General features: G+C 50.2%; 2 protein-coding genes across 2 annotated transcripts in view; both read left to right on the top strand.

Annotated features, from left to right (window-relative positions):
- Polr2H (DNA-directed RNA polymerases I, II, and III subunit Rpb8) overlaps positions 1–13,919 on the top strand; it is a 131,135-nt gene extending 117,216 nt beyond the window's left edge. The window contains exon 4 of the mRNA XM_084607008.1: positions 13,675–13,919. Coding sequence (XP_084463134.1) covers positions 13,675–13,792 — 118 coding nt within the window. The 3' untranslated portion in view covers positions 13,793–13,919. The remainder of the gene's footprint in view (positions 1–13,674) is intronic.
- A 7,001-nt stretch (positions 13,920–20,920) lies between these two features.
- On the top strand, positions 20,921–22,575 carry LOC146186088 (ammonium transporter Rh type B-like). Its single transcript, XM_084607986.1, has 3 exons — positions 20,921–21,083; positions 22,322–22,505; positions 22,569–22,575. The coding sequence occupies exons 1-3, from the start codon at positions 20,921–20,923 to the stop codon at positions 22,573–22,575; spliced, it is 354 nt and encodes a 117-aa protein (XP_084464112.1).
- Positions 22,576–22,581: the final 6 nt, after the last annotated feature.

Here is a 22,581-nt window from a genome sequence, read left to right as displayed (position 1 = left end):
TTTCTTAATGCCAAATTGTTTAGGGATACTTGCCTGATTCGACCAGAAGTCGGTTCGCATCGTATGCGGCGACGTCAAAGCAAAACAAGCAGCGGTCCCAGCGTTGGCAGAGGTTGCACCATCTGATAGCGTTGGGAGTTTGAAAAGAGTTCTTGCCATACGCAAACTCTTCACTTTTAGGGGAGTTTTGGCCAGACGACATTTTGTTTATTACTACTGATAACTCTCTTAGTTCAGACCTAGCTCCCGCAAAACATCTCCGCCCGCCTATCTTCATTCTCGTTGCTGCAGACAAAACGAGATGGCGACATTTGTTCCGTCGCTGGGAAGTTCTTTTGCTTCACCGTCGCCGCATACTCTGCGAACGTCCGACTTCTGATCGAATCAGGCAAGCACCCCAAGCAATTCGGTATTAAAGATACTGACGGGCAAATGCCATCTCTGTGCGAATTTTGAGCTGCAAGGATTCAGCAGTTAAGGTGGAAGAGCATTCTATGGCGCGCATGTAATTGTGTAACGGGCCTTAATCTTAACGTAATCTTCGACCGGCTTTTTGTGATGATTCAGACGTGTTTAGTAATGAAACAAATGTCCCCGCCTTGAACACATTTTCTGTTGAAATGTTAGTGTAAGTTTGCTTAAAAGCGTAATGAGGCATCGAATGAACTGTAATTCATCATAATATTACATCACGCACTCAGTTGCGGCGCGACACACTGCTCGAAGGAGGTAAGAGGGGAATATTCCAGCAGAGAATCATAGATCTTATTTTTGCACCCTGGAATGCGGCTTCACGTTTCGCACCCAAGCGCAGAGGTGAAGCATGCTTGCCGGTGTAGAACCATGCTTCGGCGATAGCGGAATAAAAATAATTGCCTTCTCAAGAGATCAACTGAATACCCGTGTAGTGTCTCCTCGTATGGCTGCATTCTGTCTCTTGATTTGTTCCTTTGACTGACTGCGGTACACGTAATTTCGTCCTATACGAACAACTTTAAGCGTTGGCAAATTCGGATGTGTGCACGTCGGTTGGATTATGTTGTGAAAACCTGTTACGGCTCGTTCATAGACATGTCACTAAGCGCCGTTGTTTTGAAGTACTTTAGTCACTGTCGTCACTATTCTACCCCTGTTAATCGCTTATAAGCCCCGTAGTTTCGATCAAGAATCGTGTTTTTGTCTACTGACGTGTACCCCGTCCTCACTGTGCCCCTGCGGCTTTCGATGGTCTCGGCTCAGCGCTTTCTCAGGACGGCGAGCGGTAGGGCGGACTAGTGACGTGGAGGCTCTCGTTCCCGGCATGACTCACCATCCGCCGCACTGCAGGCACTGCGCGTTGTACTGCGCGAGCAGCGTTGAAGCGGCCAGGTCTCTCCTCGCTTGTGCGGTCGCAGCGACCCTGGGAAATGCGAGGCTTGCGCTACTTGTCCGCATTTTTTTTCCCTCCTTCGCATTCTCGGTTCGTTCCGTCGCCTAGCGGAGAGCCGCTGGGCCGCACGCGCGCGCGAAGGGCCCATGGCGCCCTCTGGTGACGGTTCGCTACACCGCGGCGGCTCACGCGGTTTCGATCGGGACTCCGTCAGCGCTGCGTCGTGGTCGCCGCGTTCGCGCCGCTCGCGCGCGCGCGCTGCGTAGATTGCGGGCCCCGGTGGCCGCCGCAGCAGCAGCGGCGAACGGGAGGAGACCAGCTGGCGGGTCGCGGCTTCCTCGGTGCTGGGCAGGTCTCGGGACGCGGCGGCCCTGACAGCTCGACCGCGGGCGCCCCGAGGGTCTACCTAGGCGCCGGGGACCTCGTCTCGGATCCCCGTACTTCGTGCGCGATGCACGCCGCGCTGCGACCTCACTCTCTGCGCCGGACGACCGCTGGTGCGTAGTTGGTGTCCCGGGGTTCCGCCTTCGCTTTTCTCTCACACGTCGTGGACCAGGCCTGAGCGGACCAGGGTCGTTCCCGACGTGTGGCGTCCTCACTTCGGACGTCCTGGCCTCGAGTCGTGTCGCTGTCATCGGCCCCGACGGCTCTGCTTGGCCCCCAAGGTAGGAAACACCCCGCGCTCTCCTCCGCTCGCGCCACTTCCAGATGGACCGCTGCCATGGCGGTGACGTAGTCTATCCGCTACAGGACCGCGGCCTTGGCACTGACACTGCGGCTGAGGGTCGCCCGCCGGCGCTGCCGTGTCACATTGGCTCCCCCCTCGCTCTCGGCGCGCGAGTGACCGCTGCCTCGCCGAGGGTCGCGGTCGGTAAGGGCTCCGGGAATATGGAAGGTCGCGCCCGCGCGCGCCGCCTTTTTTGCGCGCGACCCGAAGTGCCGCCATTTAAGCCCGCCACGGCAGCCGCTGCAGTTGGGGCGAGGCAACCTGTGGATTCTTCGAGGCCTCTGAGTGCGTTTCCGACAGCTGTCATTCGCGCAGCGGCTCGCTGCTGCCGCCGCCCCCGCCTTTATGTTTTTTTTTTCTCTTGCTTCTCTCTTTCGTCGATGCCTCGGCTGGCCATGTCTTGTATCATTCTAGTTTTTCGTTCTTTTTTTTTCTTTGCCTGACCGACGGTACTGTGGGTGTGGAAGTGACCAGCTGTTCCCGGTCTGTATTGATCATTCTATTCTGCGCCGTGACAGTCATTAGAGAATCAAGCGGAAGAAGAACGCAAAAAAAAAAAAAAGTAAATCGAGTAGGGCTCCGCAGCGCCGCTTATTTCCGACGAGAAATTTCCGGAAAGTGGCGCGGTTCACTTTCGCTCCTGCAACCGTGTGGATGGAAAGGAAATCTTGCCGTGACGTCATAGCGGATATGGCTTCGAAGGTAGCAGCAGCTGGCAGGGTAAACATCGGCTTGGCAGCCTCCAGAAGCTTAAGCCATCGCTCGCCGTCGTTTAGTTCGGGCTTGGAGTGTTTTTGTACGTAGCTGCTGTCGTCGCGTAATTTTTCCCGATAGTACCTGGGCACCTATCTGGCTTTGGTGTTGGCCCCAGTGGTTTTGCCGGTGTAGGTGTTCATTGATAAGACCCCTTCCCGCCGTTTTCCTTCTAGCTCTGTCGCGGGGGGGATATTCAGCGTCTGAAACATTCCGGTTTTCCTTGTTCGAGTTAAGGACGTGCTGAGTCATTCGATTCAAGATGGCGGTCAGCAGTGGCAATAACTGATCGAGGAAATAAGGCGGCTTTAACGCCCCTAACGAGGCTATTCGAGTCGCCGCACCGTTGCCCACGGTGCGCTAAATTATGGGCGATTGTATTGTGCAAACAGCGAGCTTCCCCTCATTTACGACCGCACGCACTCTAAGGCTTTCCATATGAGAACGCGCTATGAATGGAGCCCCTACGTCTCGTGCGGCGTGTTTGTTTCGGTTGCCGTGTGAGCTTCTGCTTTCGGAGAGCCCGCGTTATCGGCCGCAGAAACGACGAGTGTGTATCGACCGGCTAGTTTCGCAACCAGTCGGCTTCTCTCTATTTTTTTTTCGCCAGCTGCGCTTTCTTAGCGTATAGCGCTCCTCAAAGGTCACCGCGTTTGGCCTCTTCACTGGTCAACAGCGAAGAGCGCGGCACCGGCGAGAGCGAGGACGCAGGCCTAAGGGCGAGTGCTCTCGAAAAACGAGGTCAACACACTGCAGAGTTTGAATGCTTCGCAAAGATCTTGAATTAGTTCCCCAAGCAAAAAGAAAAAAAAAACACGATTATTTCGACACGCAGCTCCCGAATTTGTCTGCGGATTTCTTCTAGAATTTCAATTGAAATTATGCTGTGCAGTCAGTCTAGGGACTGTGAGGCACCACGCGTCCCGCCCTCTGTTCGTGTAGAGGACAACGGCAGAGCCGCCGAGAGCTCGGTTTGTTTTCGACAACGCGAGCGTAAGCGCCGACTTGGCACACCGCGTGTCCTGTGCGATTCAGCCCTTATCTGTTATTTTTTAAGCCCTCCGTCATAGTTTTTCTCTCGGGCCGTTTGTCGCCCGTTCCACCGTGTTGTGCATAACACTATCACGAGCGGTGCGTGCAGGCAGCTTCAGGAGCAGGCCGCGTCAGCAGTAGCTTTCGCGACAACGATACGGCAGCCAGGTTTCAGAGCCTCTCACCTTCTCCCCCTCTTTTTGCCATTGCTTGACGTCCGCTGCCGACTCAACTCTTGGCTTTTTCGCGCGACGCGCACTTTGCAGTTTCTTTGAAAAGCCTGGCTTCTGCTCAACAATGCTCTCTTTTTTTAATCTCTTTCACTGACACCGTAACTAGCAAGGAGGAGGTGGAAAGCGACCTTATAGTAACTAAATACCAGGAAAGGCAATCAAGAAAGTTTTGCAAAGCGGGGTTATAAGTTGGTGTTTTATTTCTTTCAATTAATTAATCACCTTGAATGCCTCACAAACACTGCTTGCAGATATCGCGAATGTTTGCGTCATTATCGCCTCTCGTGCCTTCAGGTTGTGCGCCGCTAAGCCTAACCTTCGGTACCACTAAGCCTAACCGTGCCCAGAACTGAGTGCTGGCCGTTCCCGCTATATACGTAATGTGAACCCTGTTATAACCCTTGCTTATCACTGCAGGCCTAACAGACCTAATTATGGGAGAGCATCAGCTTTTTCGGTATCGCCGTTTGTTTTGAGCGGTGCCAATGGTAAATGGAGTCCACTTTTCGACGGCTCGCTTGTTAAAAGCGTTTTTTGTTTCTTCATGACACTTCCGGGCTGTTTTGTATATCCGGTCAATGTATAGGCTTCTTGGAATATATCGCAGCGCAATCTGGGCAGATGTTTCGAAGGTGTCTCTGAAGTAGGGTGACGAAAGTCTATGTATAGTTCGAAGTTTGATTTGGCACTCACTCCTAGTCTGCGATTATTGCAGTCGAATTCTCGCCCTTCACTTGTAAGATTAGCCCCTCGTGTTTGGCTTAATTCTGAAATCCCAATAATAAACCCCGTCTGTGACAGCCCGTGATCATCTAACTGTCAACTTGAAAGAGCGCCTATCGTTGAGGTTGTTTGGGAGCCTGCTTCTTTTGAAGCTTATGTGGGCGTTGGACCGCATGAAGGGCACGTGTGTGTTCTTGGTTTCTCGCTGTGGCTTGAAGTGATTGGGGGGGGGGGGGGGGGGATGACGCTGCAAAAAAAGTTGCTTCACGTCATCCTCACGCCGACACCGAATGCGCCCGAGCGGATGAGCCGAACGAGCATGGCAATACCTCTGCATGGTGGACCCTGTTAGCCAGTTCCCTTTTCAAGGCCACGCTAGACGCGCTCTGCTGGTTCCATCTCCGCATGCGCACCGTAGGCGATCGCGAGAATCAAGGGTGAACAGTGAGAGCGGTATCGCGATGCGCTTTTCGTTACTGCCTTTCCTTTTTCTGCCAACGCTCGTTTCCGCGTGCTCCTATACGGCTTCCGCGGGTGCGAAGTTAGGAAAATGTCCGACTTGTTGCTTTTTCTTGACCGCGGCTGAATCCTGCGGAGTCGGAATTGTTGGATCGATTTAGCTGCGCACAGAGCCCCGAGCGAACGCGTAATGCATTACGCTTGGAATATTTGAATCGGTGATTGCTCTAGCGCGCGATCGTTGATTGCTGCGCACGACGCACTCTTCGCTATAGAGAGTTTCATTTTTCCTCCGATCTATCCAACTGACGCAACCTGCACGCGTCTCGGCAGTGTACTTGGATATTGTGAGCGGTAAGGTAAGGTATAAGAATAGTGAACTAGAAAAGAAAAAGAAAAAAACCTTCCGAAGATAGTGGCGCGAGCCGTGATTAGTGCTCCATGTGAGTGGGAAGTAATAGCACATAAAGGAAGGCAGGACAAACGGGAGGACACAGACGACCGTTAACTCTCAACGCATGCGGTTGTCCTCTTGCGCTTCCTATCTTTTCGTGCGTGCTATTATTTCCTATTTAAATATTAACGATCAACATGACTAAACCTATTCTCTTCTTAAGCAAAGATCTGACCGTTTTCACTCGACCCACTTTCGCCGGATTACAAATGACGTAATAGCTGACTCCGTGACTTCCGGCCGGCCAGCCTTCTGTACGCGCATGAATTAAGGAAAGGCTGCTGACAGTACATGAAAGAGCGAGTGAGAAGGTTGTCCTCGGGACGGGAAGGGGAGAGATGAGTAGTTGGTCGAGTAGTGGTCGCCAGTCGCCCTATCTGCCTACGCGGGCATATACGAATACATTGAACGCGACCCGATTCCTGCGCCTTTGAGAAGACTGGAGCCGGGAAGGAGGGCGGGTTGAAAGGCACCGCAAAGAGGAGCAAGGAAAGGAAGTCGGGCGGCTGGAAGTGCGTCATCGTGACGTCTGGAAGGTCGCGCCTGACGTGGCCGTCTGGGCGGATCGAAGCTGCTGCCGCACAACGCCGAGAGCGCGTGGCACTCGCGCCAGGTGCGCGGGACGGGCGCCTTTGCTATGGGTTGAGTGCAGGGGGCGGCACAGGGTTCCGCGCCGCCCACTGACCGGGAGCTGACTGCAGTGGCGGAGATGTTTACAATGTTTCCGCGGCTTAGTGCTCTGCAACCCACTCTTGCGCCACATTGCTTCGCGCGCAGCATTGGTAGGACCGTTTTCGGATGGCATGGAGAAAAGAGCTTTTACTCTAGCATCCGTTTTATTTCATGTTGTATGTTCATTACTTTTTTCTGCGTTTTTTTTTTCTTTGACAGCGACGTGTCCCGTTATCAAAGGGCGCTGCAACCAGAATGCTTTCAGGATAGCGTGCAGATTATTGGGGATATCTAAGTCTTTCACAATATTCGAAGAGCTGCGCGGCATCTCTCTGGGATGGCGAATTGAAACGAGCTCTCGCAAGAAAAGCCAGTTTTCCAAAACATTGCATTTCTTGTGGTTGGCAAAGTTATAAAGGATGTGGTGTTGCGGTTGTTTGGTAGGGACTGTTTCATTTCACTGTAGAAGTCGGGCGTTCAAGCAGGAATGAAACGTAAGAAGGCGGTATAGATTACCACCCTAGGCTCCAGTCAATACGCAGCGGCGCACTCTATTCTGTCTCCGTTTTCCTCTGGAACATGGGTTTTTAGCGTTTTCCGTGTGTGTGTGTGTGTGTGTGTGTGTGTGTGTGTGTGTGTGTGTGTGTGTGTGTGTGTGTGTGTGTGTGTGTGTGTGTGTGTGTGTGTGTGTGTGTGTGTGTGTGTGTGTGTGTGTGTGTGTGTGTGTGTGTGTGTGTGTGTGTGTGTGTGGTTTGTAATGGAAGCATCTGTTCCTTTTATATTGATCTTTCCTGCATGCGGGACTTTGATGGCGTCTGCGAAACACGGGAAGGTTTACAGGTTTGAAGACGCAGAACAAAATGTACAATGAGATTAGAGCAGGGCGGATTTATGCTCCGGCCGTCGTTCGTCCGGTGCGTTTTGATACTGAGTGCACTTCGGTAAGCCGTGATGGAGTCTGAATGTCACGCGGTTAGCGGGCAAGAGTTTCTCGATTGCCGCCGCTCCCTCTCTCTCTCTCTCTCTCTCTTCCTCCGCACTTTGCCGCCGCTTTGGGATTGACCTCGTTCGCTATCTTTGGAAAATGGAGCACACGTGCGATTGAGCATCTTATATTCCCGCGACCTCGGCGTGAAATCACTTTTTGCGAGCACCGCGTATCGATCTGTTGTTACGCAAGACTGGGAGGGGCGCCGAAGGGGAGTATTTTGTCAGAAGCTTTGAGACCAAGGGGTTTGCTTCTGAGCCACACCGTGTGACTCGTAATGCATCCCCAGTTATCCAAATCTTTTGTGAGACTTTTGTCCTGCCTTCTCCAAAGGGAAGGACTTTCATGCATATGAATGGAGCGCCACGACTGCACGGCTTAGGAGCTGTCTCTCTCGGCTCTACGCTTTCTACAAAGACTGTACGTGTGGCGAGCCACTCTCGGAATGAGCTGGTAACTCGAAATTAAGCATCTCGCAGTTGTAAGCATCTATCCCGCAACTCTCTTTACTTATAGCCTACTGCACTTCCCACGGGGAGAAAGAAGAAAAAAGAATTACATAATTTTACCGAATGCAAACTTACTTTCTCTAATGGGGATAGGTTCCTAGCTTGAAGGTCTTGTACAATTTGAATTGGACGTAGGAGGTGTACCCAAACAGTCCTTGATAAGAATATTATAAAACTATGAGGAAATAGCCTGATTGCTTGAAAGTTTCCTGTCAGTCTCCTTTAACCGTTATCTTGTGTGTACCGCTTCTTTTATCTGAATGGCTGTTTGTCATGCACCAGATCCCGCTTTGTGATCAATCAAGTCCCATGGGATATGACAGGGTCGGGTCAGTTACACGTTGCGGAAGTTTATTTGTTTATTTGTTTTTGATAAAGTATTCTGTTTGCGAGGAAGTTTTTTGGCTTTTCTCATTTTTGACGGTTTTCCACTTTGTTGTTTACTGTCTTCACTGGGAAATAATGGCGCCCGCCTTATTGTTTTGGAATGTTTTTCTGGCGCGGTTTCTACACTTATCTTTGAGCAGAAGAAAAAAAAAAGTGTGTTGCCTTATAGACAATGCCAGTTTCCCACTTTCTAGCAGGCATATGTTCTTTGTTCGTGCGACTACAGCGTCTGTATCAAAGTTTAGCCTTTTAGCGCATTGTCCAATTTGTCTTCCTCAGTTATCTTTTCACTGAATGTGCTAATTGTCAGGGTGTGACAGTCACTGCCTGATATTTCGGAGTTTTGAGAGAGTTGTGCCGAAGGTCAGGACCGAGTACTTGAAGGTTGAACTGCGTGTTGTGTTCTCAAATGTGCTGTGACGTACCGTCTGAAGAGGCGCACACTGTCGCAGTCGGCCGTCGGGAGATAGCGAAATTAGGGGCGTTATTTCTTATCGAACTTTGTTACTTCGTTGCTACTGCGATTGCTCTAGGAGGTGAAATGCATTAGACGCGCAAGTGACATGCGACTTCAGTGCGCGTGAAAAACAAGAAGTCCTCCCTCGTCGTTTTCGTTAATTTGGAGACTTCCACTACAGCTTGTTTCGTATTTTCAATAAACGGTCTTCACTGCTTGATTTAATAGAGTGTTCCTGATCAGTTTCTAGAATCTGTGGTTTGTGCACGTGCTCCAGAATCGCAAATCGCGGACGTTTTCTGCCGTCGCAACCGAGATTGATATCTGAGGTCTTCAAAACGCCTTCAGTGACCCGCAGCTTAGGTTCTCTAACTCGCTCGCATAATCCTTACCGGACACAGGGGCGACGGCGCCCGCTTTTCTCATCGTACAATAAAATGCTTCAGCCTGTCGTTACCGCGTCACTTCTGCCATTGCCGCACCCTGCAGAACTGCTTAAACTCAGTTGTAGATGCTCACCACTACCAAGGGCCGTACCGCTGTCGTTGCCCCCCTTCATGCTACCGAGTGCTACTCTAGGGCGGTCGTTTTAAGCGCGGCTACTGTTTTTATTTGCAGCTGCTTATGTGTATAAAGCGTGTTTACTTCGTCGCGCGTAGTGCTTCTTTCCATAACGCTGCCTGCGGCCCTTCGATTATTGGGCGCTCCTTCCGTGCGTTCCTAAACCGAGCGCGTGCCTCTATCGCCCAGCACGCGCATTCAACCGCCTGTTTTCAAGGCCTCGCTCCCTGCCTCCAGCGCCCGTGCGCGGCCGACGTTGCGTTGTGTATGTGTGCTCCGTGTTTTTCCTTGCGCCCGACAGCGGCGATCTCCCCACGGCCGACTTGGTTGGCGTGCCTTGCTCAGCGAGGCATCTCGCAAAGTGCGAAGGGGGGAAGGTTGTTTTTTGTTCTTTTGTTCTTCTCCTCATAACGGCAAAGTTCGTGTGCGGCTGCCGCAACCGATTGAATGGCGCGAGAGAGGAGGAGAAGGCTGCGCGAGAAACGGAGGAGAAGGAGAGGTGACCGTGAAATGCGCCGCGCAGCTGGCCTGTCGGCACAGGTGCCTGCGATCTGTTCCAGGCGCATTTTTTTTTTTTTTTTCACTTCCTCCTTCTGCCGTTCACTTTTCTCCCAAGTTCGTCCCGTTATTGTTTTCGTTATTGCTTTTTTTCTCGTACGCCCACACACTGCGCAGTCGCGGGATCGCGGGCATGGAGAGCGAGCTGTAAATAAGGCCGACTGGAGGTAGAGCTGTGCGCGACAAACTTCGTCTCGGAGCCGGTCCCGCCGTCGCTTGTCGCCGTTTTGGTGCTTGCGGCTCCAGCTGAATGGTGTGTTGTACCTCTGCGCGAGCCGTGCCGTTCGGCTCGTTCATTGGCGTTGGCCGCGCGCCCGCCGAGCTCATTTCCTCTGTCACTTGGCGCGTGTGAGCGTGCACTATCGGCTGTTCATTCGTTCCCGCCGGGCCCTTCTCTGCCCGGTCGTCGAAGTAGAGCGTCCGACGGCACAGGCCGGTTCGACGGTGCGACAGGCTGTACGAAATGAAACACGAGATTTTGCGACCGAAAAACAACTTTACCGTTAGGCGGCCATTCAGGTACCATTTATGGTTCTGTGTGGAATTTGAGATTACATAATTTTTATCCCAAATTGTCTACTCAAGTCTCAAGAACGAAAAAAAAAAAATGTTAGTGCTATAAAAGGAGTACAGAGGTAGTTCGTATTTCACTCGCATGCATAAAATTGTGTACTTTCAAAAGAAGTCGGAACTATCATTGAAAAGTGTCGGGCCCTCAAGAGCTCCGCCTTTATACAGGTGTGGTGGGACCGCGGCTCCCGTCTGGGGCCCTTCTTGTGGGTCCTCTCGTTCGCCAACTTACGCTTTGTTACGTGCATAATATCCCGCGTTACGTACCTTCTTTATAACAGTCTAGAACGGGGAAAGTATCGAGTGTCGTTTGAAGGATAGTTATGGGGCACAACATTGAGTAGGCTTAAAAGTTGCACACGTATAGAAACATTTCTCTCGAGTTTTTTGCATCAGTGTATTGTGGAAGGAAATTACCGGGAGAGGCGCACCCGGTTTTCGCATTGCCGAGTATCGTTTCTGTAAGATGTGTTGTCGGCCTAGTTGGTGCAGTACTTCAGACATCTTATAGTAGCGCGAACAAAAAAAAAAAACAAAAAAAAAAAAAACAAGACAGGGTACAGGACGAGCGCTATCGCTCGTCCTGTTAGCGCTCGTCCTGTACCCTGTCTTGTTTATTTTATTTTTTTTTGTTCGCGCTACTATAAGATGTTAGCGGTCGTCCTGTACCCTGTCTTGTATTTTTTTTTTCGCGCTACTATAAGATGTCCGAGTATCGTAATTGTCGTCCATCTTCTCCCCCTATTTCGCTGAAAGTAATCACGCTATTTGCAATGTGAAAGACGCTGAATTCCACGGAGAGAAAGGAAGGAGTGCGAGGTTACAGCACATGGGTAAAAAGCTCGGAGTTCATGCCGTGCACGATTTACTACAAAGTGCCTCCAAGGGGGTCATCGATGCCTAGCGTGAAAATACTTTGAAAATTAAAAAGAAAAGTGCACTATTATAGCGCGTTGTTCGTTCATGCTTGCACTAATCGTAGAGTGCTTGTTTAAACAGTGTATCTTTTTCAATGGATTGCTTTGATCTGTGCGTTTCGTCCTGCGGTCGCAGCCACAAAAGCGACAACATGCCGCCTGTAAAAGGAGGCGTCCGGTGACGCGCTGCGCTCGTCTTGACATTCTTCACTTTTCTCTGACGCTGTCTCCTCTTATATGTCGAGATCCGTACGCTGGATTGCAGGTGCGCGGTACTCCCATTCTTGAATAGCTTTGGTTTCTTGCGTGTACAGATTTTGTTTTTCTTTTTCGGGGCCGTCCTGCAACCTATCGTTTCCTGATATGTCCTCGCCGGCACGATGAACGGGCCCAGAGGCTCTTGTCGGTGGTTTCGTACCTTACGTAAAATTCAGCGTGCCGATTGACGTATATAGAGTCGTCGCTAACAGAATGCGCGCTTGCGGCGTCTTGCAAGTCCTTGATAATTTTTTTTTTTTTCTGCGGGTCCCGCTCCTCATTACTTCTTGGCTTTTGTCTCTTGTGTTGGTCTGTCCTTGTGGTTTTCCTGGCTTAATTTTCTTCTTGTAGTGAGAGACCGTTGCTGTTGATTATGCGTTCGCTCCCCTTGACTACCGACGTGATTTAACCCGTAAGTGGGGTAAAATTGCGGCGAGGATGACTGCCACGAATTACTGGCGTCAAATGTGACGTGATACTCGATAAGCGGAGGATTGTTGGGCAGCGATGCCTAGCTATGCATCAGTATAATGTGGCTGTGTTTATTGCTTTCATGAAGGCCTTTACCGTGTAAGCGAAATACCCCCCCCCCTCTCCCCCCCGCCTTTAATTTTGTTAGGCGACTGGAGAAAGGATGGAAATCAAGTGAATAGTTTCCAAAAAACAGCGCGAAGGCGGCGACAAACACGGGAGCACTTCAAACACAGGCAGCGATGGCATGTGTCTGGGGTCTTTCTCTGCCCATCGTCCCCTTCTCGACAAGTTTTGAAAATACTTGCGCACTGACTTTTTTTTCCATCATCTTGAAATAATGTATATAGTAGTTGGCTGTTCAAGACTAGCTGACACGAGAGATAGATCATATCCCGTTCAAGACGCGCAAAAAAGTGAAATAACAAAACGGAGCTCTCCTGAAAAGGTAAGTGAGCGTCTTGATTCCACCTACAATCGTGGCACTATAGCCTCCCTCCCTCTTCATCGGTGCAGTTCCGAGGGCTTACTGTATGGCAGTGTGGTTAGCTGGTTGTGTGCTACGGACTACAACCACTAGCTGTATTGCCGATACAGTGTGCTCCTCTCCCCATCTGGCTGCAGTCAAATTCATCCTGTCCTCCAAATGTGAGTATATATCCGTCAGAGACAACCATATGCCGTCTCTGAAACTTGTGTTGATCCGAGAAGTTCGACTTCTTAAAACATTTAATTGTTGGACACATCTTTTTCGCTTCGATATTTCGAACATAAGAAAGCGTTTCGTGCCCGCGTTACCCTTTTTTGCCATCGTCGTTATGCGCTTAAGTCTGGGCGACAGCAGCATTGCTGACAACCATCGAAATCTGTAGTGTTTATGAAGCTAGTTATATGCAGCACCTTCTATGCGCATGCGATTTCTCTTCTAAACAGTCACGTATGAAAACGAACAAGGCTGCCGCCTTTGTCAGCATTTTAATGTGTCCTTTTCACTTGCGCTGGTGTGTACACCCTGAGAAAAGGTTCTCAGTTTAGCGGAACCAACAGTTTCGCATTGATTTTCGCCCTGCCGTTCACCCGAGTGTTCATTGATGCCGTTGACTTAATAAACTTGAACCACGATGCACTGGCGCGACTGTAGTATTTACTTCACCATTGGTTTATTTTTACCCCTAAGGCCGGATGCATTGAAGATGGGAGTGAATATATGAAAGGAGCTTGTGTACAGGGTATTATTTTTCTACTTATACAATTTCAGCTAATTCTGGACAGTAGCAGTAAATGAAAGAGTACGGGTGAAGATAAAAGTACCTTATATCGTTACTGAGCTGCTACAGATTTGACCATTTCTTGTAAGGATGATCAAGAGTCCTAAACTGTAACTGAACTAAACCGATATCGCTTTGCTAAGTGTCTTAATTTGGCTTTCCTTCTTGCGTGGCATCGTAGTGTACTACGCCAGCATCGGCACATAAAAAATTTATGTCCGTTCGCCTGGCGCCGGTGTAATCGATCACGGCAAAGATGCTGCTTCTCCGACTGCACAATTGATCACCTCCGTTGTTCCTTTTCGCAGGGCGTCCTACGTGTCCTTTGGGGGCCTTTTGATGCGGCTGCAGGGGGACCCCAACAACCTGCACGGCTTTGAGGTGGACAACCACGTCTACCTGCTCATGAAGAAGATCGCCTTCTGAGGGCGGCTGCAAGCGCCCGCGAGGGAGGACTCTCCCGCTACACACTGCCTCATCATCCGTTCGCATCACGTCACGCATGCATGATTCATGGCCGCGTTTGCCAGTAATTAAAGCTACACATACTTTTGGTTCTGCGTTCCTCACTTGTATGTCCCTGTTGTTTGCTGTTTCCTCCTTGTGGTCGCATCTACGAATTTGATGTGCTGTCGCGTTGAAGGTTTGCGGGATGCGTATTCTCGGAAGGAAAATTGTTTTGTGTCTTCTAGGGGGTTTAATATTCCAAGGCGACTCAGGCTGGGCGGCGCGCCGTGATGGAAAGCTGCGGATCACTTCGACATCCAAGGGTTATCTTCATATAGCGTTTAACTGTAGCTTTGCCTCGCACTGAGTCTTGTGACATTGTAAACATTGCTTAGAACAAGGGCGCCCCTTCATACCTTGAACATTTCAGGCGACTGGATTGCGTGGCTGCGCTAAAATAAATTCTTGAACTCACTCGCGCAACGTAAAAATTCGACCTTTAGTACGCATCTATTTAGTTATAATTGATTTGGAATAGTAGTCCTACCGTATTTTTTGTGGGAGAAAAGTAAAGGTAAGTTCACAGTAGGCAGCGGCTTCTGGAGGCGAAGCTATATGTGTGCTGTTTTGCGAAGAAAGGTACCCACCGCCAAGCTGGTGAGTACCGGTGGGTGGCGGGGTGGACGACGTAAGGAGGCTCTTTAGGTAAGGAGATTTTGTTTGGAAGGGATGCATGTCCGCCCAAAGATACCGTAGTGTATAAAGCGCACGACCGAAATGAAACGTGCGCTGGGAGGAGGGAAGAGGGCAAAGCCAGTTTGGAATTAACTGCGTGCTGTTGGGACAACCCAACTCAAATAATGTGAACATAAAAAAAAAAAAAAATTGTAGGGGGTGATAAAAGGAGGTGGGCTGGTGAGATTCGGAAATTTGCGTGATTATTGAGGTGGCAGCTGTCACTGGGCAGCTGTTATTAAACGATGCTGCGAGACTGTCTTTCGGCTTTGCTTAGAAACTGTGTAACCTTTATTTCGGCATAAAGGAATGGCATGGGAGTCCGCATAGCCTTCCGGCGATGGCGTAGGTGGCTTCTGTGCTCTGCATAGCCTGATTGCCAATCTTCCCATTGGAGATAAGGGGAGGGATGCAAATCCGACGGAGGCTAGCTAGGAGAAAGTTGCGGTGTGCTTCCTTGCACTGGAAAAGAATGAGGAGCGGGGGGGGGGGGGGGGGGGGGGGGGCATAAAGGAAAAGAGGAAGTAGCCTATCGCGCATGTACGGCACCCTCTCGAACGAAGCAAGTCTTCAACGACCTTTGTAGCCGACGATCGCTGTTGCGAACGTCCCAAGAGCATCCGTCAGCAGGCGATGTAAGAAGGGCTTGTGTATAGGATAGCGAGGCCGAAGAAACGTCTTTGATCGTTTACCGCGTATCTAGCAGTGCAAGTACTCTGCTTAGCTGATTCGGACCGAGTACATGAGAACGCACTGTTCTGAGGCTTTATATCTCGCTCTAATATGCTGTGTGTCTCGGGATCTTTCCCGGTATGTATACACACGCGAGAACCAGCGATTTGTGTCGGATAGTTATGCTATTAAGTTGACCTTAATATATGGTACATTGTAGCAGTGGCGGCATAAGCTGGTGAGCCATTTTTTTAGCCTTCTCTTTATTTAGTAGCTTTCATTCTTGAAAAAATATATATAAATTATTGTATTTGAGTATTGGTTTTCATTTATCTTCGTTAGATGGCGCCAGTTGGCTACGCTTCTCAAGTGTCGCGCTTCCCACGGTGAATTAAATCTGCCGCTGACAAGAGATAAGGGATTGAGTCATAGCACACGCCGTTTAGTACTCAAAATATTTTTATTCGCTGCACTGAAATTATGACCTGTATTGGCACTTAATGTGGGTCGTGCAGTTCGTGCGCGAGAGGTTAAGCAGGTTGAATAGAAGACTCGCTCCTGTTCATGCTGCCGATCTGTCTTCTCATTTGCAAACGCGCCACTCTTGTTCCAAATAAAGAGTGTGCGGTCCGCACACAGCGCTAGCAGTAAATAAAGAAATGTATTGCAGAGTGTGCACGATACTCTTCGTTTGACGTCATTACATTGTGTTACCAGGCTGCGACCAAAAAAAGTGTCATGTTCTCCCAACCGGTCAAGCGTTGTCATGAAAACGTCTCGTAATGACACTGATGTCGAGCCCTCGAGGACCATGGTCATTAGCGGCCTGTGAAAGCGAATGCGATGTGGCTGCGCGTCGTCGTGGCTTTTCGGACCAGCAGCGAAAAATTCGACAGCATGTCGTATCTTGCAGCGATAGCTGTGATGGAGCCTTTATCCGAGCTAACCAATGCCTGCGTCTTAGTATTCGATTCGGATCCAAAACTTCTGGCCCGCAACGTCCATCGATTAGTTCTGATGCGCGAGGAAAAGCCAGAAAGTGTTGTTTTTCTCCCAATACTCCTGATCGAGTCTGTATAAGTTACTTCCCAACAGTTAATATCCCCCGCTTCCGCTTTTCGCCGGTAATCTAGGCTAGCCTCGCTAATTCCTCGTTAAAAAGGTAGCGCGTGGGAAGTGCCCTTTTGCAACAAGCGTAGGAGGCGGCGCATCGTGTCAGCCCTCGGCACTAATCTATCGACCGGGTGCTTTACATCGGGGCAAGAGGAGAAGCGCGTCGAGAGTCATTCTGCTATTTCGGGAAAGCCCGCCGCCGCTACCCTTCTTCCGGGTTTTCCCGTGCACCGTCGTCTTCCCCATACACAGCGGTTGCGTGGCCCTTCTTTCCCGTTGATAAATGGGGCGGGCGGTAATTTGTAACCTTTTCTGCATGGCGGAGCTCCTAGGAAAAGCGAGACGGCGGAGAACAAATCCGCCGCGCGGCACGGTTTGCTTATGCTGTTCCCCTTCCGCTTGGGCGGGCCCATTGTAGCAGCCGGAATTGTCGCTCGTCTTGGCCTCGTCGTGGTTGCAGTGGAGAGTCGTCGCACGCATCTCCTCGTCATCAGTTACACCGAGACGGCGGCAATCTGTCTCCTGTCGCGGATCGGCAACCCTTTCATTACCGCGACGTGGACTGCACGCTCTGTTATGTGCGATTGCCAACTACACAATTTTTAAGATGATCTTAAGTTAATCGCGAAAGTTTTGTTGAGCGTCATGGCGCCTACATTCTGCGAGTGGCGATGTAACTGGAATTTTCACGTAAAGAAAAAAAAAAACAACAACAACGGTTGACGACATCTCAGTCGCACTCAGCAGTGTGAAGTAACAATGAAAATAGGTTTAAGGAACGTGGAATAATTGCAGCATATCGAAGAATCACGCGAAAAGGTGGCGCATCGTAGTGACATAATGGCCTTGAAATTCTCTTTACATTAACAGAATGGAAGTTTCCGAACTCTGCAAATGGTGATAGCTGTCGATGAAACTGACTGTCTGGGGTTCAGCTTTAACGCTTCAAGGAGGGTCCCGAGGCAATTCGACTGTAGTTACATTAAAACACGAGCTCCGACGAAGCCTTATGAACAGGTCCTCGGCGCTGGGAGCCAAACATCGTGGTCACCCGATCGGCGCCCATGGTTTTTCTCCTTTGAGTCCTGGGCCAGTCAATACCCGATAGACCCAACCTTTCAATCTCTGGAGCTTTTACGAGTTTTAATGCTATGACCGACGCAGATAAAGGTCAAAAAGGCCGATGCGATCAGGTAGCATCACACCAGCCGACCGACGGCACGAGTCTGTCGGCTGGTGTGATGCTACCTGACGTTTTATTTCCACTGAAATGAGACTCCTTTTTAGACCCCCCGGCACGCAGGCCTAGAGCTTATTCACGTGACGTCATTGCAGCCTTCCTGGCAACCATGGAACGCATAACGCAACGTGAGAGAAGGAGAGAGAGAGAGGGCCTACGGCGAATCATGACACGGCATCAGTGAAATCCCAGCTTTGGTTGGACGGCGTTCCAAACGGCGTCTCAAGTGTCCGACAAATGAGAGGCACGCAGCAGGGAGAGCTGGTAGACGCTTTCTAGTTTCGAACCGCCCAACGTTATAGCGTCTCCGCAATGCAGGGTTGCCACAACCGCCGTCTGCTAAACCTGATAGGGAATAGGGTCTATACGCACAGATCGATGTAACCAGCGAACCAGTGCTGTAGCTGCGCACTGCACTTTCTCGTGTAGCCGAGAATCAAACGCGATGCCCGCTTTCACTTAACTGGCCAGTGTTTGGTCGAGAAAATGCGGCCTGCATGCCCACATTTCGCATAACACAGTCACCGAATAATAAACACACTGGGACGACCAAGCTGCTAAGCCGGCCGTTTCAAACACATTACTTAGCTGTTCGTTCTAACTTACCTGGTTTTATTGCGAAAGCAATACTACGCCAGGTCTAACCGCTCGTCGCGGTGTGCCGTGTCCGGGGTCTCCTGGCAGGAGCTTCCAACTTGGGTCTCTGGTTTCACATGGGACGGTTATGTCAGAATCAGCCTGCCAGGACCCTGACGTTCATGTTACCCACTAAGACACGTTCATACGGCTTGGTTAAAGCGAAGCTTTATATGTGGGCTTGGGAAGGAGAAGAAGAAGAAGGACGCGCGGCCACCCGCAGCTAATGCTTTCGCTCCATATACGGTTCAGCAGCGTTGGACCCTTCTATTTTTTGTTTGTTTTTTAGTGCACCACAGATATCCAAGCTTTCGTGACGCGTCTGTCAATTTTAATGCCTGATGGTTAACAATGCAGGCTAATACTCCGCAATGAATGAGCTCTATAGGCACATGTTGAGCACGTCGCAAAGAGCACTAAAAAACCCGGACACTTCTCTTTCTCTGGTTGTTGCTACATCTGTAAAGAACAAGGGGGGAGGGGGGTGATTTATCGTACTTGCAGGAGGTGTTGCACCCGCAGAGGTTACAAAGCCCGATTGCTTTGCATAGCGCAAAGGCACTTCGCAGCGTTTCGGCAGTCCAGAGAGAGAGATGACGCTTGATGTATGTGTTAGAGAGTATGCGTATTTTGGTCTTGGTTGAACCGTATTCTGGTCTATACTATCGCCGCAGCCTATCGCACCTCCTATAAAACCGCAGCCACTTTCGCGCTCTGCTAGACATCGTCGTCTTCACCAAACTCTAACTGCAACACATTTCCGCTGTGAAGTGAGTGAGCAGTGTCGGGTTCTTGAAGTTCCATCTGCGCCGCTCCATCATTTAAACTCGGCAAATGCGCCATAAAATACGCCATTGGGAGAGTGCGGGCGAGGTCCTTTAGCGTAGTGTCAGGTGGATCCACCAGGTGGCGTGACAGTTGCAATATTGTCACGTACTCGGTGACTCGGGACACCAAGGAGAGCTTTTACGACAAGGGGTCAGCCCAGAAACAACGGCAGCAACCAGCACAGACGCGCAAGCGCGAGCGACACTTCGTCGTCCTCATGGAGGAAGGATAAAACTTTTTTCCTTCCTCCATGGTCGTCCTACTAATTTCGTCGTCCTTCGGTCGTCCATGCGTCACCTGACAATGCTAGGGGCAATATAATGTTTCTTTTCCTTTTCTTCATTTCCGCACATAAGACTGAACTGCACCCCTGTAATTTTTAGTTTTCACATTTACTAGCCTATTGACAATACGAAGATAAGAAATAAAACAGACATCAAATTAACGCTTTTTGGAAAACCCAGTAGTACTGTGGCATGCCATCGTGGTCTCGGCGCAAAAGAAGACGACCGCCTGAGCACGCCTGCCAAGCGCGCGCAGTTCGTTCTTCGTGACAGAAGGGCTGAATGCCGGTGGTTTGCTGTCCCGTTGACGCCTGGCTCAGCGGGTCCTGTAAAATATATTTGTGGAGACCCGACAACGAGTGTGTCTGTGGTTTATCTCCTCAAATTTATTTGGCAGGGTCCGACACTTAAAAGACACTGAAAATATTCATTAAGCGCTGAGCTATGTGTCTGTCAACAGTAATCGGAGTGCCATCTACTGTTAATTGTGAAATTGGTTTCTCTTTCATGTGCTTCCAGAGTTTATCAGGGTCATTCTGAATGAAGTTAGGCAGTGAAGTGTTATAATAGCAATCTTTTGCTGCTTTCGCCTTCTGTTCAAGTGTATCCTGGTCTTCTTTTATTTTATTTGGATCGACCGTGCGTTTTCTTTATTCTTTTTACCTTACATTCAACTTGAATCACGTCGCGCGTCATCTGGAATGTACGCTTTAAGAACTTTCTCTTAACAGGTATGAATTTTTATGCGCAGTAGAGGGACATACTTTTGAAAGTATTCCAAAGAAGACAGATTTTGGCGCTGTTTAGGTCAACAAGGCCTTTTTTATGTAATCTACGATAGAAACATCATCAGCACGAGAGTAATATTTGTAACAGCGCACTGAGGAATAGTTCTGCGTGAGCCGCACAAGTGGAAGGGTAATGTTCACCATGTCCATGTTGCATGAAACTGGGCGTCCTGGAACGCTATAGGCCGGTAGCCTCTCGCACGATAACCTTCAAATTTATTCCGACTATACTTTAAAAGAGGTGTTTCACTTCTGTCCTCGAAGTGAAAAGAGACTCTCACGAGCGGTTGCTTGCATCGATGCATTCATGCCTTCATTTTGGCTCCATCCTCGTGATGGTATAACTTCCAAGCATGCCTGCCATGGTAACACCGATTAAAGGAAATTATAGAGAACGTTTCTGGATTGGGAAAAGCGGGTTTCTTTCACTGTAATCGTCGCAAAGACTATCTTCTCGATGCTCTCAGCTACATGCAGCGGGGCGATCCGCTTAGACACTCGTTTTAACGGTGAGCTGCTCGCGTATTCCGCACCGCCGCTTTCGAGGAACGGTGCGGTTGGGGCAGTTTTCCAACTAATGGTGCGTTACTGCATTTTCACGTTTACTCTAATCGTCGTCGGAGTGCAGCCGCTTTAAATTTATCCTCCGGCGGGAACCGACATCGGTGATGGTGTTTCACCGCGTTACGCTAAATTATTCAGAGCGTTCGGTGTGTGTTTCGTGGCGATTTAAGAAACCGAATTACGAGAGACGGTCCATCTAGAGGGCGCGCGCCCTCACTGTCCGCGATCTCCCCGCCCTTCATTGGGAATGGAACCTCGCATCAAGACGGCGTTCGCGTTGGGCCTAATCGAAGGGATTCTGCTAATCCTTTTTGGAGTGTGCGTCACCTTCGAAAGGCCAGTGCAACCCAAGCATGCTGAAGCTGCCGAGGAAGAGGCCAACGAGTCGAATTTCAACCGCTACTATACAAGTGAGTGCTATAATCCATTGCCTGCAATGTTCACGATGTGAATAACTATGGATGGGCGAATATTTGAAATATTTGATATCGAGCATTGTCCTGTTATATTCGGCAAACAAATCAGATGGAGCAATGCAATATATTCGGAACGAGTCGAAACCTTTGCAAAATACTGGAATGGTTTCTGGCACGTAGTCAGAATAGTGCACACCGTATCACGCGACATGCACCAGTCTTTGGAGTAGAGCGGGTGCGGAAAACTAGTGCAGGCAGACCGATCGGACCCCATGCTTGAGCCGGTTTCCCGAAATTCCTTGGCCTTGTGGTGTCCTCCAGAATCCGGGCAACTACCGAACCCGAACGGAGCAGTCGCCGTCGCTGATAAACTGGCTGGATTCCCTCAGCCGGGCGGTGTTTCATTTCCCTATGTCACGTGCCACTCTCTCAAGAACTGCTGTCGTTCATGTGTTCGGGTGTTATAGCCACACCCGCTCTGTTTAGTGGCGTCTCCCTTTTTTTCTACGGTATGAGACAGCCCGTTTCCTGGAAACTGTTGCCGTTACACGTTCTCAAGAGCGTTTTGGGTCATTACGGATCCCAGTTGGTCGTAGTCGAGTACTGGTCACTTTTACTGGCCTCCTGTAATAGCGAGCGCTTCAAACCGTTCCGTTCCGTCCGGCGGTGAAACGTCATTGCTTGACCTTCCCAACGGGGCTTTCATCTCACGGTTCTGACACATCTATGCTGTGACCTTGAGGAACCTTCGCCGAGCAGTGGCTCCTTTGGTGTTGCAGATCTTGCTTTTCATTTCAAACCGAGCGAGAAGTACGCAGCTTTGTCGGCGTGGAGCAGAGTGCGCGGCGAACCCCCTTGCTTGCGCTGCCGCCGCTTTCCCAGGACAATCGGTTGTTAGGGTGAACTGCTGTGTGTGCCATTGGGCGCCGTGCATGTCTTTTTGCCGCCACTTCCTGCCGACCTTCAAATAGGCATGCGGATGTCTACTGCGGCGACGGAGCCCTGGGAACATTGGGAAGGGAATGTGGGGCAAATTGGCCTAAGCGCCTCGTAGTGCATGCGTCTGGCGATCCATTGCGGGTAACTTTCGATTACTTTTCTTTTTTCCTCAAGCTTTAGTACAGTGGAAGCAGACATCTTGAGCGATATACATATGCTCTGGGACAATATAACCGTTGTTGCGTGTCGCTGGGCACTCCCCGTCGGCTCCCCTTTCCCCTTTGTGGCTGCAGTGTTCGAGGACGTGCACGTGATGGTGTACGTGGGTTTCGGCTACCTGATGACATTCCTTCGCCGGTTCGGATATGGCGCAGTGGGCAACACGCTGCTCCAGAGCGCCATCGTGTTCCAGTGGGCTGTCATCATGCGCGGCATATGGCGCGTGCGGGGATCCAAGATACGACTCGACATGGAAAGGTGCGTTCCCCAGCTACAGCTCCGGTAGTTTTTCCGTCATTCTCTGCCCGCATATCTCTTCAGTTGTTAGTGTTAC

This window comes from Amblyomma maculatum, chromosome 6 (assembly GCF_055883805.1).
Source record: "Amblyomma maculatum isolate TAMU_Amacu chromosome 6, ASM5588380v1, whole genome shotgun sequence".
Classification (NCBI taxonomy): domain Eukaryota; kingdom Metazoa; phylum Arthropoda; class Arachnida; order Ixodida; family Ixodidae; genus Amblyomma; species Amblyomma maculatum.
This window is presented reverse-complemented; position numbering and strand designations above follow the sequence as displayed.

What these genes read in the sequence shown, in the direction of transcription:
- LOC146186088 (XM_084607986.1), top strand. Translation starts at nt 20,921, where the DNA reads ATGGAACCTCGCATCAAGACGGCGTTCGCGTTGGGCCTAATCGAAGGG. An exon ending in TTTCAACCGCTACTATACAA is followed by an intron (nt 21,084 to 22,321) that starts GTGAGTGCTATA and finishes TTGTGGCTGCAG; the next exon opens with TGTTCGAGGACGTGCACGTG.